The 16,249-nt window shown below is 43.2% G+C and overlaps 1 protein-coding gene across 9 annotated transcripts in view; it reads right to left on the bottom strand.

Annotated features, from left to right (window-relative positions):
* Positions 1–16,249, bottom strand: part of VPS8 (VPS8 subunit of CORVET complex) — a 255,683-nt gene that overhangs the window by 75,661 nt on the left and 163,773 nt on the right. For all 9 annotated transcript variants that reach the window (XM_014592535.2, XM_014592539.2, XM_014592532.2 and 6 more), the window contains 3 exons: positions 10,925–11,014; positions 7,515–7,557; positions 3,727–3,827 (listed from right to left, as the gene is read on the bottom strand). In XM_014592535.2, coding sequence (XP_014448021.1) covers positions 3,727–3,827; positions 7,515–7,557; positions 10,925–11,014 — 234 coding nt within the window. The remainder of the gene's footprint in view (positions 1–3,726; positions 3,828–7,514; positions 7,558–10,924; positions 11,015–16,249) is intronic.

Raw genomic sequence — 16,249 nt, 5'->3', positions numbered from 1 at the left:
GTTTACAACCCACCAGAGTGTATATAACCACGATGCCTGGCCCACAGTAGCCAGATGACACAGACAACCGAGAACGACCGAGAACGACCAAGACGACGACGACGACCAGGAAGACGACAACTGAAGAGCCTGAAGAGCTGAAACACCGCGCAGTCTCCAGACGACCCTGAAGATCCTGAAGAGCTGACACTGCATCGTCTCCAGACGACCTGGGAGACCCTGAAGAGCTGTAACACTACATCGTCTCCGGACGACCCTGAAGAGCTGTGATACCGCGTCGTCTCCGTGCTGCTCACAGTAGACGACGCGACCCTTAAGAGTTGTGACACTGCGTCGTCTCTGTGCTGTACCGTGCTGCCCACAATAAACAGACAACGCTGTCGTCTCCGTGCTGTAACACTACGCTGCTTGCCCCGGCTCTCACTCCTTCACTCAAGAAACCCGTTCGGCTGTCCCCCCGGGTCGGGACACTGCACTACAAAGGCTGGGCCCTGGGCTCCTGGGGTAGATAGACAAGGTAACTCATCATCAAGCTTTTGGACCCTTCAAATATTCCTGTCACTCTAGGATCTGTGGTAACAGGTCTTGTTCTCATTTTCTTGAAAACAAAACACAACACTAAAAGAATCAAATAAAGAGAAACAAAGAAAACAATGATTAAAATCCCCCAAGCTTAATGCCAAGTATTATATAAAATCAGTCTAGCATTTACAGAAAATGCCATTTATATAAAGCAAACGTTCAAATATGTTTGCTGTGGGGTTGGCCCTGTGTCCTGAGGGTTGACGGACCCAACCCCATGTGACTGACTGCACGGGTCAAGTCCTGTACCCATGGTTTGAAAAACATACTAGCACACGAGTGTGCACATCCGAAATCCTGACGGGATGAAGAAAGGAGGAGAAGGGATTGCGGTATCACTACCCCTGCTGGGGTGCTTTCTCCCTCCTTCTGCCTCTCTGGCCAGGACATGGGCCCTTGGGCAAATTAAAAACAAACCAGCTGTTATTATGAGACCTGTTCAGAATGAGGCAGAAACCAGTTTTTGGGGAGCAGGGAAGTAGTGAGTGGTGTGTGTGCGTATGCATATAGAGAGGGGGAGACAGGCTTCTCTTACAGGGAGACTTTGCTTACTTGCAGCCAATAAAGGGTGTATTAATCTTAGAGAACTGAAAATTTCAAGGGCAGAGATCTAACATGTAATGTCTTCCTTAAAACAAATTCCAACTTAGACGCATGCGGTTTTTGACCAAAAAAAAATAAAGTTTTCTTTTGCCATATCGAAGTAACTCTGATTAAGAGCTACAGAGTTCAAATATAGTCAGAATAATCCCTAGAGTCCTGGAGGTATTAATTTTCTATGTAATTTTACTATAAATATCTGAATCTGGATGTATTTCAGTTTATGTGAACCTAAACTGCTATATTCATAATACACATCAGTAATTGTTATTTTTCCTTAAATTTTCCATGAGAGAAAGAAAGACTAGCAGGTGGTGTGGTAGTTACAGTGCTGGACACTCCCAAATGACTGACCACAGTTCAAGTCCTGGACCTGGTGACTTGCTTTCTCTCTCTCTCTCTCTCTCTCTCTGGTCAAATTAAAATAAATGAATGAATAAATAAAATTAAATAAAATAAATCTTATAAAAAAAGATATTAGAGAGGAGATGGAAAGACTGAGAAATAAGACCTGACTGTTACATATGTAAAAACGTATTTTTAAGAATTCTACACTTCAGGGACCAGCAGATGAAGTAATGGTTATATTGTTGAACTCCCATGTGGTCGACTATGGTTTGAATCCCAGACCCAGCAGTTAGGACTCATGCCAGATGCGTGTGCATGTGTGTCCAGGGTCCCAAGAGGAGAGTCGAGGAGGGGGGACTGCAGCGTGGCCATCCCCCCTGGGGGGGTGATTTCTTGCTTTCTGTCTCTGTCTTTCCAGTGAGTACATATACCCTATAGCAAAAACCTCTATTAAAAAAAAGATTTCTACACTTCAGTGTTTCCCTACCAAAATAAAACTGTGTCCAAATACAGCCAACTAGTCAAAAGATAAATAAAATAAAAACTTAGGAATGGAAAAATCATGGCAAAAGAACTGGTAGTAAGTCCACAGCCCATTTAAATAAAGACTACATAACTATGGGATTAACAGACACAGAGAAGAATGTGAGTGCTACTAACGTTTGTCAGGCCGAGTAACGACTACCCGAAATCAGGAGCGGTGAGGAGGGGGGAGCGCGTGAGTTCACGAGACTTCCCTAACTGGCCCAGTGTCACAGCATGAAACAAAATGTAACTACGAACATACAAACCTAGTAACTCCAAACTGTTATATACGCAGGGTTTTATTTTTTGTAGGTTTAGAGAGATTTATTAAGAGATAATATGGTGAAAAACACTCATCTGAAATTTAGAAATACCTCAGTTTTACATAAGCTTCCTATAAGAGACTGAATTCTACATTTTAAAAGCTAGCATTATTTGATCCAGTTTTTCTAAAATTATATCAACCTAGGCAGACAAAAAATATCCAGAGTGATGTTCACCAAATGATAATGATGGTTATTTCTGGATGATAAGATGAACATATTATAATTTTTTTAAAAAAATCTTTCTGTACTGCATTTTTAAAAAATTTAAATATATATCATTTCATAAAAAGGTTTCCGATAACAAAGAAAAAAATCACATTTACACATCAATATATGGTATACACAATTTATAGAGTTTTCATAATTTGTGGCTTGAAAAAATTTTTTGACAAAAACCTAAAGGAGAAATTTACCTATTTCATAAGAACAGAAAACATAGCAAGATTTGTTATTTTCAATGTAGCATACGTGGCTAAGGATATATGAACATTAACCCTGTCTCCTATCTCAAAAACCTGGGCAGTGGAAAGAGGCTGAGCAGTGTCTAGTCAGAGGGCTGAGGCCTGGAGAGACAGGCACAGGGGGCTTAAGCTGCACCATACACAGCTTTACTTCTTAAATCTACTGCAGAATTCAGCTGTCAAACCCACCCACCCCTCGTTTCTGCTTCACCGCTGTAACTCCCACCTGCACGAAGTGATCAGCTATACCTCCTTCAGCCTTGTCCCCCTCCTCTGCAGCACGAGATCTGGTACAGCAGGCGTTCCAACCTCGGCTGGACATGGAATCATGCAGGGAGCCTTGGAACACGCTGACGACTGGGTCTTAGCCCCAGAGACTTAAATTTAATTGATCTAGGGTGCAGCCTGAGCAGCGGAATGTTCCGAAGCTCCCTGGGTGACTGATGTGCAGGCGAGGTTGAGAACTGTGGTAACACAGCTTCTGTGACCTTTCTTCAGCTTTCCTTCCCTCCCGTGAGAGCTCTCCTCCAGTTCTTCATGCCCACTTTTACCGCAGGGAATATAAGAGGTGATAAACGATGACATAGCCATGGTACCACCACGTGGAATGCACAGCTCTCAGTCCACACAGGGCAAGGACGGCGAGGAGTCACACACCTTCAACGCTGCGGCACAGCCAGGTCTGACAGTGGAATGCTTTTGTGAGGACGGAGAGGCTGTGCACCCTCACATTAACTCCAGGGCTTGTATCCTCCTGGGGACGGCGAACAGTGATTAAAGCCCAGTGTAATTAAACTCAGGTGGCTGGTGGCAGTGAAAATAGAATAAATTCCTGGTTTTAGACAAGAACAGGCTTTTAAATGCCTAAATAGTCATTCTCCTACCTCTCGTTGCTGCTGGTTCAAATGATGTGAATTCCTCTGGCAAAGAGCAATGGTCTCTACCATGGTATCTTCGACATCCTTCAATGAGAGAGCCTCGTTACCTAGAGTCATAGAAAGTATAAACATCACTTAAGGATATATTGTGGATCGCCTCAGAGTGTCTGTGAACAATTAACCTTTATTCCCCTTTGCTTAGCCTTAATTTTCTATTATATAACTAGCCGTAAGCCGTACTTAGCATTTCAATGTAATTTAGATATGGAAAATCATCCAGTTGGTTGTCTGTAGGTGGGTAGTAGAAAGATCATCCTTCAGCTTTCTTGCTCTGCCAGCCCTGTTCCTTCAATGTAGAATATGTATTTCCCAAAGGTATTATCTGAAGACCCTTTCTCTCTTCATTTTTCAATGATTTCTGCCATTCTTACAGTTTCAACTCCTGTGTCTTTGAGAACAACTTTTTCAATACACACACCTCCAGCCCTTGTTTCATTCATAACACGCAGGCTGGCATTTGCAATGACTATAGGATACTTATTTTTCCTACTTCAAATCTGCTTCTCCCCTCACATTTCCAAATTAAATAAATGGAACTATTATTATTATTGTTATTTTTAAGAGGTTTTGCCATAGGGCGCCTGTGCTCACCAGAGACAGAGACAGACAGAACATGAGAATTAGTCCCCGGGGAGTAGGCCATGTTGCAATCCCTTCTCCTCCATTCTCCTTTCAGTACTTTGGGTATGCAGGCACACACGCTCAGCATGAATTTCAAGTTGCTGGGTCTGGCACTTGAACTCCAGTCAGCCATGTGGGAGTCCAACACCTTAATCACTATGCCACCTGCTGGCCTCTGGAACCACTGTCTTTAAGTCAACCAGTTTGTACTCATCATCTTCGATGTTTCCTTCTCTTTCAACCTACATGTTCAAACACATTGCTAACTTTGGTTGGTCCCACTTCCACACCGACACATGCCCATTACTTTTACTCTCGGGGGGCACTTCAGGCTCATCTGTGCTATCGGACAGTCTGCGCAGCATCTTGCATCCGAATCTCCTCCATTCCCTTTCACGCTGCCACTTGGGTTTTCTTAAGCATAAACCCAAACAAATGAGTCCCCTCCACAAAAATTACTAAAGAGTCCTAATCCTTAAATACAGAATTTGAGTGAGTCTCTGACCCTGAGTACAGAAAGCACAGCTTCGCGCTCACCTTCCATCCTTGGTGCTCGGTGTCCCTGGCTTCCCTCCTACTGCGGTAAATAACCTGCCAGGCACTCTGTGCCCGTTAATCTCACCCTGGAAGGCCTAGTCCCTGCTCTTCACTATCAAACTCCCATTCGACCTTCCAGTCTTCTAAGTTCAAGTCTTCCACAAACTCTGACTCACAGGTTACAAACAGTTCTCTTATTTTCCATACATCTTTGCCACTGTCACTGTACCTTTTACAACACTCCATTCTGCTTGCATTAGAAGTTCTTATTGGGGCCAGCAGGTGGCATGGTGCTTAAGGTTCTGGACTTCCACATGGCTGACTGCAGTTCGAATCTCAGATCTGGCAGTTTGCTTTCTCATTTTCCCTCTCTCTTTCTCTCTGGTCAGTGCATATGCTCCACAGCAAATTAAATGATAATAATAATAAATGTAATTAAATAAATCTTTTTTTAGAAAGAAGTTTTTATTTACATATCCATTTCATGAGGCTGTAATTTGGGGGGGAGGAAGGGCTGTGTGTAACCCACAGGAACTAACCACAATGTCTTGCAATTAGTGAATCCTCCAAAATTCTTCTGTTGTCCATTATTTACTTTATTCAGCACACATGCTACACAAGAAAGAAGGTGAGAGAAGCACCCTTGACAGGTCTCATCAGGCCACAACCCCCTTTCCCCAGCACTCCAGACTGTAAGGACCTCGAGCAAGTGAACGTGGGCCTAAGCATGTTTTCAGACCTACCAGCACTGCTGCTCAATTTCTTACTGACTATGCCACCAGGGTGGGACATACATTCTGACACTGTCAATACTGAATTTGAAAGTACATGGCAGACATGAGATTACTGCTGGAAAGTTTATCCTCACTGGGTCAAAAAACTAGCTCCTGAACTGGATATACTACCTGTAAATCACTATAATGATGTTGGGAAAATTAGTTCTCCCTCAGTCTTTCATGTATTGTCTGTCTATAAAAACTATTCTCATAACACTAAATTTAAAAAGAAAAATATGTAGTCAACCACAGTCCAAGTTCCGGGCCGTTGGCTTAAACTCACACCAAGTGTGTGTGTGTGTGCATGCCAAGATCCCGAGAGGAGAACGGAGGAGAAGGGATTGTGGCGTGGCCATCCCCCCGGGGGGTGATTTCTTGCCTGAATATTCTTAATGCCACTTAATTGTATAGTTAAAAATGTTAAAATGGTAACTTATGTGTATAATATCATTTTTTTTCCCAGCTCTTTTCCATATAGCATGTGTGCTCACCAGGGAGAAAGAGTGAGCGAGAAAGAGAAAGTGAGAAATCACAGGCCCTGGGGGTATGGCCACAATGCAATCCCTTCTCACAGGATTTTGGGCATGCAAGCACATATTCCCGGCCCCAGAGGGAATTTTAAGCCATGAGGTCTGGGACTCAAACCACAGTCGACCACGTGGGAGTCCAGTGGCTTAACCACCACATCCTCTGCTGGATCCGATACAATTATTTTTAAGGACAGGGCTTTACTGTGAGACCCTATGCTCCCGCCTCAGTCCCCCAGACAGAACTACATGCGTATACCATCACGTGCAGCTCTTTCATAGGGTCTCACTGTGCTGTCCAGGCCAGCCTCAAGTCGTGATCCCCCTGCCTCAGGCTCCTGAGCTGCTGGGATTACACAGCCAGCCACTGCACCCTGCCTTTAGGTTGGATCAGGAACTGAACCTGGGCCTCCCATGTCCGAGCCTCTGATGCACAAGCTTCTCAGCAACGCACACACCGTGACTGGGCCTGTAATGTATATTTTACCAAAATTTAAAAATATATGTATGTTTTTAAATGTCAAGGAATTTGTCTCAGTTGTGGGGGCACAGGTGGTAGGTGGCATGCCGAACGGCAGTGCTAGAAGCCATGTGGTAACCACAGTGTACATTCCCAGCTTCAATGGCCTGAAATATACTGGGCATGTGTGTAAATACCCAAGATCGGACAGGAAGGAGAGCTGCAGGAAGGGGACCGTGGTGTGATCAGACCCTGGAAGGGGTCTTCTCTCTCTCTGTTTCACACATGTACATGTGTTGTATCATAAACAAAGAAAAAAGGTAATATGAGGGAAATTTTATCTATCTGTAAAAAAGGCATTGAAAAGTCTAAACAGTCAAGTTGTACTTCTTTGGGCTAACGTCATATACGTCAAGTACAGGAACACTAGCTATTACTGATTAAAAGCCCTGATTTGCTGTTCAGCTCATTATAGTAATTTTTAGGATGTTAGTGATGTACCTCATTTATACATAACCAAAATATAAGTACAGAAATATACCCCCCCAAAAAATCAAAAGCAGTGAACAGTGCCTAACTTTCTGTTTCTTAAACTCCTCCAAGTGTTACAAAGCCACGATGGTGCAGATTTCCTACTACGAGCCCCTGAAAATCAGCTCCAATTGAGATCCTTGTTAAAGTGGACAAACAGTAATTATACAGATGGACCAGTATAATTATCACTTAATAAGTGTAATTTACTAAACGACATCTTTTAAAATAATGGGGTCTGTGGAGGTTTGAAAAAGTCCATAAATCATACACAGAACTTACTTTCGCCTTGATGTGTTATCTCTTGAAGTTTGCTTTGTAGTCTCTAGGAGGTAAGAAGAATGCACAAGGTAAAAGGAACACTTAGACTTCTACCTGTCAAATATGTAAATGAACATACTTTAAAGGTAAGACAGCAAGGTCATTAGGAATGGTTCTTGAGTGTCGCTCAGGAGCGATATCCACGTGAAGACAGCAGCGTGGGAAGCGACTCATAAGGCCTGGATCATGTACTCCGCCCCACTTCCGCTTCCGTTATCCATCACAGTTGGAGGCACAGCAGTGAGGATTCCGACATAACTGTGCTTTCAGTAAGGAAGTGATAAACACGCCAGTCTATGCCCACAGCACACGGCAGTCTTGGATGTGACAACGCCCAGATGCGCAGGTGTAACGTTTGCTGCTCTACTGGAATCTATTCGGTTGTCAGGAAAGTCATGATGCATTTTTGCATAGAAAAATATGGCATGACCTCTGGACAACCTAATAGGCCCGACAGACCTTTAACTCATGTTCCCAAGGCCTTCCAGTACACATTAAAGCTGGCCTTTCTAATGCATCGGCCCTACCCCAAATTTGTTCCTTTTCTTGGGGTCCTTTATAGGCCCCAAATCACGGCATATTAAACAATAGATTTCTAGCTTACCAGTTAACAAAAAATAAGCTTGTTAGCTAAAATCATCATGAACTACTCCTTCGGCTACCTTCTACCATGTCCAAATGCTTCCTGATCTGTTTTAGAGTCACATTGCTCTCAAATCTACGTCCTCTTCTCTCTGTCACCACTTCTACATCCACTGAGTACTCACGGCTCCCAGCACATCACACTACTGCGAGGGACTCCAACAGTCTGTCTGGGTCTACCTCTCCCTTCCCTGCCTCTCCCCTTACTTCCAGCCCCGTGGGAGCCTGAGCCACATTGCCAGTGGGCCCTTACTTCTTCTTTAAAACTAGGTTCATAGTGTCTTTGACAAATAAGTACAGAAAAAACAGAAGTGCAGGGGTAATTTACAGATGGCAAGATAATAAGATCCTACACAAAGCCTCTGTGGGGTATTCTCCCGGGTGTTTTAGAGGCACATTGCTAGGAAGAAACTACTCTAGCCAGTATGGAGTACTTTTAATATAAACGGGACATCTTTAATTTATTCCTAGCTGGATGACAATTTTTTTAAATGATATACCACTTCACACCCATCAGAATGGCTACTATCACTGAAAAAGCAAGCGCTGACAAGGACGTGGACAAACTGGAAGTCTCTTGCACTGCTGGTGGGGATGTAAAATGACACCGTTGCTATGGAAAAGAGTAGGAAGTTCCTTCAAAATTAAAAGTGAAAGTGCTGGCCCAGCCGTGGCAGGACATGCACGCGGGCTGACGCCACTGCTCAGCAGCTGAGGCCGTGTGTGAGGCTCAGGTCCAACTCTCGGCCCACCCTCACAGCTGGCACGGTGACGTACACGTGCAGCCCCAACTACCGGGAAAGCTGGGACAGGAAGACCATGACACAGTAAAACGCTATCTTTGAAAAATAAAAAGAAATAAACAATTACTATTTGATCCAACAATCCCATATCTGAACATAAATCCCAAATAAATGAAAGCAGAAACTCAAAAAATATTTGTAAACCCTATTCATAGCAGCGTTATTCACAACAGTCAAAAGGCAGAAGCGACCCAAGGTTCCATCACAGAATAAACGGGTGAGCACGATATTGTGTAGACATACAACAGACGGTTATTCTGTCTTAGGACGGGGAAAATGCTGATGTGAACTACGACATGGATAAACCTTACAGACATTATGGTAGTGAAATAAGCCACACGGAGAGGGACAGAGGCTGTATGACTCCATGTAATGAGGTACCTGGACTAGCCAGATTCACAGAATGGTGGTTGCCAGGAACTGGAGAGGGCGGAGAGGGGGAAGGAATGGGGACACTTGCTCAGGGCGTGGTGGTTGCCAGGAACCGGAGAGGGTGGAGAGGGGGCAGGATTGGGGGGCACTTGCTCAGGGCGGCTTTCAGAGAGGAATGCTGGAAAAGCTGTGCGTTTGGACTGTGGAGAAGCCGGCACACCAGTGTGACTTAGAGACAGAACTGTATGTTTCAAGTGTTCAAATGGTAAAGTTTATGCTATAAATACATCATGTTAGCATCTTTTAATAGCTACAAACCTTTTTTTTTTTTTTAATGGCTAAAAACCTTTTTTTAACGGATAGAACACCAAATACCTTTATGAAATGTGGAGCAGCTAAGCCTCATGTGTTACTGGCAGGTAGGTACAGTACTACACCACTTTGGAAAGAGGTCTAATGACTTCTTATAAAGCTGTCTTAGGGCCCAGCCATTCGGGCACAGAAAGACTTGAGGAGGCGTGGCCATGCGTGGGGCCAGGTGCTGGTGCAGTGGGAGCACAACTGCACACGTGGGCAAGTCCCAGGCTCCTGTGTGGGGCCATGACCTAGGCCGGCTGAGAATGGGGGTGCCTGTCTGTCCCTCTCCCTCTCTGCCACGCCCCCTCTCTTTTGGAAGAAACAAACATTAAAAAAAAAAAAAAAAGAAAAAAGGAGTGGTCATAGCAGCTTTATTCAAAAGAGCCAAAAATGAGAGACAGCCCAAGTGGGGCTGCTGCAATAGGAGGACGGATGAACAGGCCCTGGTCCAGCCTGTCCGTCACTACTACTTAGCGATCCAAGGAACGGACTACTGCTGTAAGGAATAGCAGGGATAAATCTCAAAAGCATTACGCTAAGTAAAAGATTGCACAAGAGTGCCTACTGGATGGTGCAAATAATCAGAAGAGTGCTTTTCCCTGGGGAGTAGAGGGATGGGAGTGGGAAAGTGCATGAGGAAAACTGCCAGGGGAAGGTAGCCATCTCTACCTTGTTAGGGACTTGACTTACACAGGGACCTGCACCGTCAAAAACTCAGCCTATGGCCCAGCCACAGTGGCACTAAATTGCGGGGCTGGAAACCATATGGCTGGGCACGGGTTGGGGTCCCTGGGAAGGTGTGAAAACAAGTGGGGTGTACATGCATGAGCCCATAGTTCTAACAAGCGACAGGGCTGGGGTGGCAGATCACATGGTGCCAAGACCCTCTGGGGGGTTCTGTGCTATTACTTTCTGTCCGTCTTCCCGGCATGCTCATGCCCACGCTCTCCGTCGTGAATAACGGTAAAATTAAAATCTCATCAAATGGTATACTTATAACTTGTATTTTTTGTTATATGTAAATTTTACCTTAAAAAAAGTAGCACAAAAAATACTAAACTCTTGTCAAAGATATCAGTAATAAAAATATTCAGAAATAAAATATACTGCTGTTTGTAAGTTACTTTGAAATATAAAGATTAAGAGGAACTGACGATAGACAGGAGACAGAGCTATGACACAGACGCAGTATGTTACCTCTAGCATTATTAAGAAGGCACCGTGAATATCCCCCTTCTTTTCTAACAGATGCGCAGTGACTTCGTGAAGCTGATACTTCTGAGTAATCTAGAAAGAAACATTTGTATTTATAAACCTTGTTTGTGAAGTGGAAGGATCCCATAGAGGGAGAAAAAAAAATGATAGTAAGTAATGAATTTATATCTTAGTACTAGGCTACTTTACAGTATAATATACAAACATTTGACAGTGTAGTCCTCTTTGGCAGTTCTAACTGAATCAAATGCATTCACTTTTATTTTTATTTCTTTTACTTATTTATTTAAAAAGTTGTTCCATACTTGAATGAGGGATCTCAACTGGAGAAAGGAAACATAAATATATCAATAGTAATGCTGTAAGCTAGAAATTGAATACATGTAATTATAAACAAAACATTTATAACAAAATGACAACAAAAATACTACATAGCAACTAGTGTGATCTTTGTAAGCTAATAGACTAGGAATTTTTTTTTCTTTTTTTTGGGAGAGGTTTTTGCTATACAGCGCATGCGCTCGCCAGACAGAGAGAGACAGAGAGACAGAAAGCGAGAAATCACCCCCCAGGGGGGATGGCCACGCCACAATCCCTTCTCCTCTATTCTCCTCTTGGGATCTTGGGCATGCACACACACACGCCCAGCGTAAGTTTAAGCCACTGGGTCAGGGACTCGAACCGTGATTGACTGCGTGGGAATCCAGTGACATAGTCATTACGCTAACTGCTGGTCCCTAGACTAGGAATTTCTAATCAGCAAAAAAGGAATACCAATTAAACTAAGACTATGCAAAACAAAGTGAAGAAATGGCAGAAAACAAATAATAAACAGTAAAATGTTTCTTTATTATAAGAATTATTTTTTATTTAATTTTATTTATTCATTCATTTATTTCAATTTGACCAGAGAGAGAGAGAGAGAGAAAGAAAGCCACCAGGTCTGGGACTCAACTGTGGTCAGCTATGTGAGAGTGTCCAGCGTCTCAACCACTACACTACTTGCTGGTCCCCAAAAGGTTTAAAAAATTCCAATGTAACCTCTTTCTTTCTTTCCTTTTTTTTTTTTTTTTTTATTTAGAGAGAAATTTTTGCTATAGGGCACATGTGCTCACCAGAGACAGAGAGAGACAGAGCAACAGGAAGCGAGAATTGTCCCACAGGGGAGGTGGGAGTGGTTGGTGACGCTGCAATCCCTTCTTCTCCATTCTCCTCTGAGGATTTTGGGCATGCACATGCACACACGTGGGCCTGGTGTGAGTTTAAGCCACCAGGTCTGGCACTCAAACAGCAGCCGTCTATGTGGGAGTCCAGTGATATAACCATTATGCCTTCTGTTGGCCCCAAAGTAGCCACTTTCAAAATAGAGAAATACTTTTTCTTTTTTTTTTTTTTAACATTTAAAAAAATTATTTTACTTAACTTTATTTTTAATTTTGACCAGAGAGGGACAGAGTGAGGAAGAGAGAGAGAGGGAAAGTAAGAAAGCAAGCTGCCAGGTCTAGGACTTGAACCATGGTCAACCATGTGGGAGTCCAGCAGCCTCAACCACCATGCCACCTGCCAGTCCTGAGAAATACTTTCTTTAAAGAAAAAACAGAGGCACGAATAATAAATCAACAGGTTAACAAAACAAAGGAGAAAAGCACCTCTGTAGAGGCCAACTACTCAGCAATGACAGCAGCACGATGCGGGACCAGCAGCTGGCACAATGGTTACATGCTGGACTCCCACGTAGTCGACCACTGTTTGAGTACCGGGCCTGGGGGCTTAAAACTCACGCCGGGTGTGTGAGTGTGCGGGCCCAAAATCCTAAGAGGAGAATGGAGGAGAAGGGACTGAGGCACGGCCATCTCCCAGGAGGGTGATTTGTCACTTTCTGTCTCTGTCTCTCTGTCTCTCCAGCAAGCACATGCACCCTATAGCAAAAATCTTGAAAAAAAAAAAAAAGGAGGATTCTATCACTGGATACAACGTGGACAAACCTAGAAGATTCCATTCGAAGTACAGTAAAGCAGACTATGAAAGAGAAACCCTGTATGTTCTCACTCAGAATGTACCAACTCCACTCTGGCAGGATGGAAAGACCTTAAGACACAGAAGTAGGAGAACTGCAGACTAGAAACTGCACGGGCGGGGCCGAGTGGGGCTCAGGGTGAGAACATTTCAGACACAGGAATGTGTGTAGAGAGGGTAAACGGGTTGTAGAGGGCCCAGCAGATGGTGTAGCGGTCACGTCGCCGGACTCCGACATGGTTGACCGTGGTTCCAGTTCCGGACCTGTGACTTGAAACACGCTGGGCACATGTGTGTGAGTGCCCCAGGTCCTGGGAGGAGAAGGGATTGCATCATGGCCAGCCCCTGGCAGGTGATTTCTCACTTTCCCTCTATTGTCTCTGTCTCTCTCTCTGGTGAGTGCTCACACCCTAAGGCAAAAACCTCTTTAAAAAGGCTTATAGAACGACATACCACAGAGTGAGTAAATAGATGCTACCAATTTATATATTTATTTTTAAAAAACCCAAAAACTAGTAGGACAAAAATTAATGGTGTATATAATGTGGTATTATTTGTCAAAAACAATAAATATGGCAATTTTTTTTTTTTTTTAGAGAGAGATATTTTTGCTATGGGGCATGTGCACTGGCCGCAGAGACAGTCAGAAAGCGAGAAATCCTCTCTGGATGGTCACACCGGAATCCCTTCTCCATTTTCCTCCTGGGATCTTGGACGTGCACACACACATGCCCAGCGTGAGTTTCAAGTCATGGGTCCAGAACTCAAACTACGGTCAGCCGTGTAGGAGTCCAGCAATGTAATGATTATGCCATCTGCTGGTCCCAATATGGTAATATTCTTGATTTGATTATCATCTATTTTTGCACTGCATCTATTCTTTGCAAATCTATATTGCACTCCATAAAGATGTATATGATTACGTGTAAATAAAAAATTATTGAAAATAAATTTGGTTGACCATGGTTTGAATCCTGGACCTGGTGGTTTGAAAATTATGCCAGGCCCATATGCATGTGTGCCCAAGATACCAACAAGAGAATGAAGCAAAAGTGATTGCAGCATAGAAAACTAGAAAATATTGTTATTATTACTACTGTTATTACTGAAGGTTGGCCATATAGTACAGTAGTTAAGTATTGTGTATAGAAAGTTGGATCCCTGGGGCTGGGAGGTGGCATGGTGGTTAAGGGCACCGGACTCCCACATGGCTGACTGTAGTTTGAGTCTCAGACCTGGCAGCTTGGTTTCTCACTTTCTCTCTGTCCCTCTCTGGTCAATTAAAATAAACAAATAAATAAAAGTTAAATAATTCTTAAAATAAAAAAGAAAGTTTGATTCTACATGCCTGACCATGGTTCAAGTCCTGGTCCCTGTGGCTTAAAAAACTATGCGCATGTATGTCCAAAATCCTGATAGGATGGAAAAATGGAGGAAAAAGGATTGTAACAGGCCACACCCTATTCAGGAGTGCTCTTTCTCTCTGGTGTGCATGCGCACCCTCTGGGAGATATACACACACATATCCACATGATATATACAGGATTTCTCTTGGTGTACATATACATATATATTGTATGCATGCATCTGTACACATATAGATATGTAGTCTATGTGTGTGTGTGTGCGCACACACACACACACACACACACACACACATATATATATATATATATGCATAGAAAAATATGGCATGACTTCTGACAACCCAACACCACACACACACACACACACACACACACACACACACGCACCCTTTCTGCCAGTCAGCACGTGGTTTCCAGCTCTGCAGTAGGTATACGACTGGCTGTACGGCAGAGGCTGGCTCAGAAAATACCTGTCATGAAGAAAAAAATCTAGAAAATATATGAACTAGAAAAAAAAAATCCACCGTGTTTGCTAGTGCAGGACAATGTACAAAAATTAGAAGAGTCTAATATAGCACCAGACAGCAATATAAATTTTTCATTTCATGGACTTGGCAGATGGCGTAACGGTTATGTCGTTGGAGTCCCATGTAGTTGACTGCAGTTCAAGTCCTAGACACAGGGGGCTTAAAACTCATGTCGGGAGCATGTCCGTGCACGCTCGAAATCCCGAGAGAAGAATGGAGGAGAAGGGATTGAAGAATGGCCAGCTCCCCTGGAGGGTGATTTTTCACTTTGTGTCTCTCTGGTGAGTGTATGTGCCCTATAACAAAAATCTCTCTCTTAAAAAAAAAAAGTCATTTCAAAAAACTTCCTTGCATACAGGGTCAGCAGGTGGCATGGTAGCTGAAGTGCTGCACTCCCACATGGCCGACTGTGGTTCGAGTCTCAGACCTAGTGACTGGCTTTCTCACTTTCTCGCTCTGGTGAGTGCATGTGCTCTATACCAAATTAAAAAATAATAATGATGATAAAATTAAATGAACAATTCTTTAAAATGTAACACTTCCTTGCATGTTTACAAGAATATAAAGTATGAATAGTTTTTAAAAATATATGTAAGGAGGGTCAACAGGCCACATGTTAATTGAGGTGCTGGACTCCCACATAGTGACCCACAGTTCGAGTCCCAGACCCGGCAGCTTCCTTTCTCTGTGTCTCTTTCTGGTCAAATTGAAGAAGAATAAGAAATGAAATTAAATAAATAATTCCTTTAAAAAAAAAATATATATATATATATATACACTATAAAAACAAGAACCTTTACATACAGTTTCAAACCCTACCGAAGCGCATAAAAGGCATTTTGGAAAGGCAAACGTATTTCTGAATGTGAAGAATACTTCCTAAATAAACCTAGAAATTCAGCATATTTTAAAAACGCCAGATTGTGTATGTGCTCACCAGGCAGAGCGTGCACGTGAGATGCACCCTAGCGGGCACGCTCGTGCGGTCGGCATCTGCCCTCTGTCTCTCTTTCTCATCGGGATGCAGGAGTACCTGCACACAGGCTGAAATGGTTTTCAAGCTGCCAGGGCTGGGACCTGAACCATGGTTGGCCCTGTGGGATCTGGCTACCAATGCATAGTTCTTAACCACTGTGCTACAGAGCTACTCAAATTCAGCATATTTTAAAATAAAAACTCCAGAGGGTTGTGTTTGTTGGTTGGTTTCAAAAACCCTAGGAATGTGATCCCTTAATTGATATAGAAATAGTAAGAAGTCAAAAGTAGCTGAAGGATTTTAAAGAAAAAAGAATGAGCCTTATTGTAAAGCCATATGAACTAATGTGGGTGGGATGGGTGTAGGAATAGACAAGTCGCCAAATAACAGAACCCACACGAAGACCTATACATATTTGGGA

The sequence above is a fragment of the Tupaia chinensis genome, unplaced genomic scaffold (assembly GCF_000334495.1).
Source record: "Tupaia chinensis unplaced genomic scaffold, TupChi_1.0 Scaffold000708_1, whole genome shotgun sequence".
In the NCBI taxonomy this organism is placed as follows: domain Eukaryota; kingdom Metazoa; phylum Chordata; class Mammalia; order Scandentia; family Tupaiidae; genus Tupaia; species Tupaia belangeri.
The sequence above is the reverse complement of the archived record's forward strand: the minus strand, read 5'-3'. Positions and strand labels throughout refer to the sequence as shown.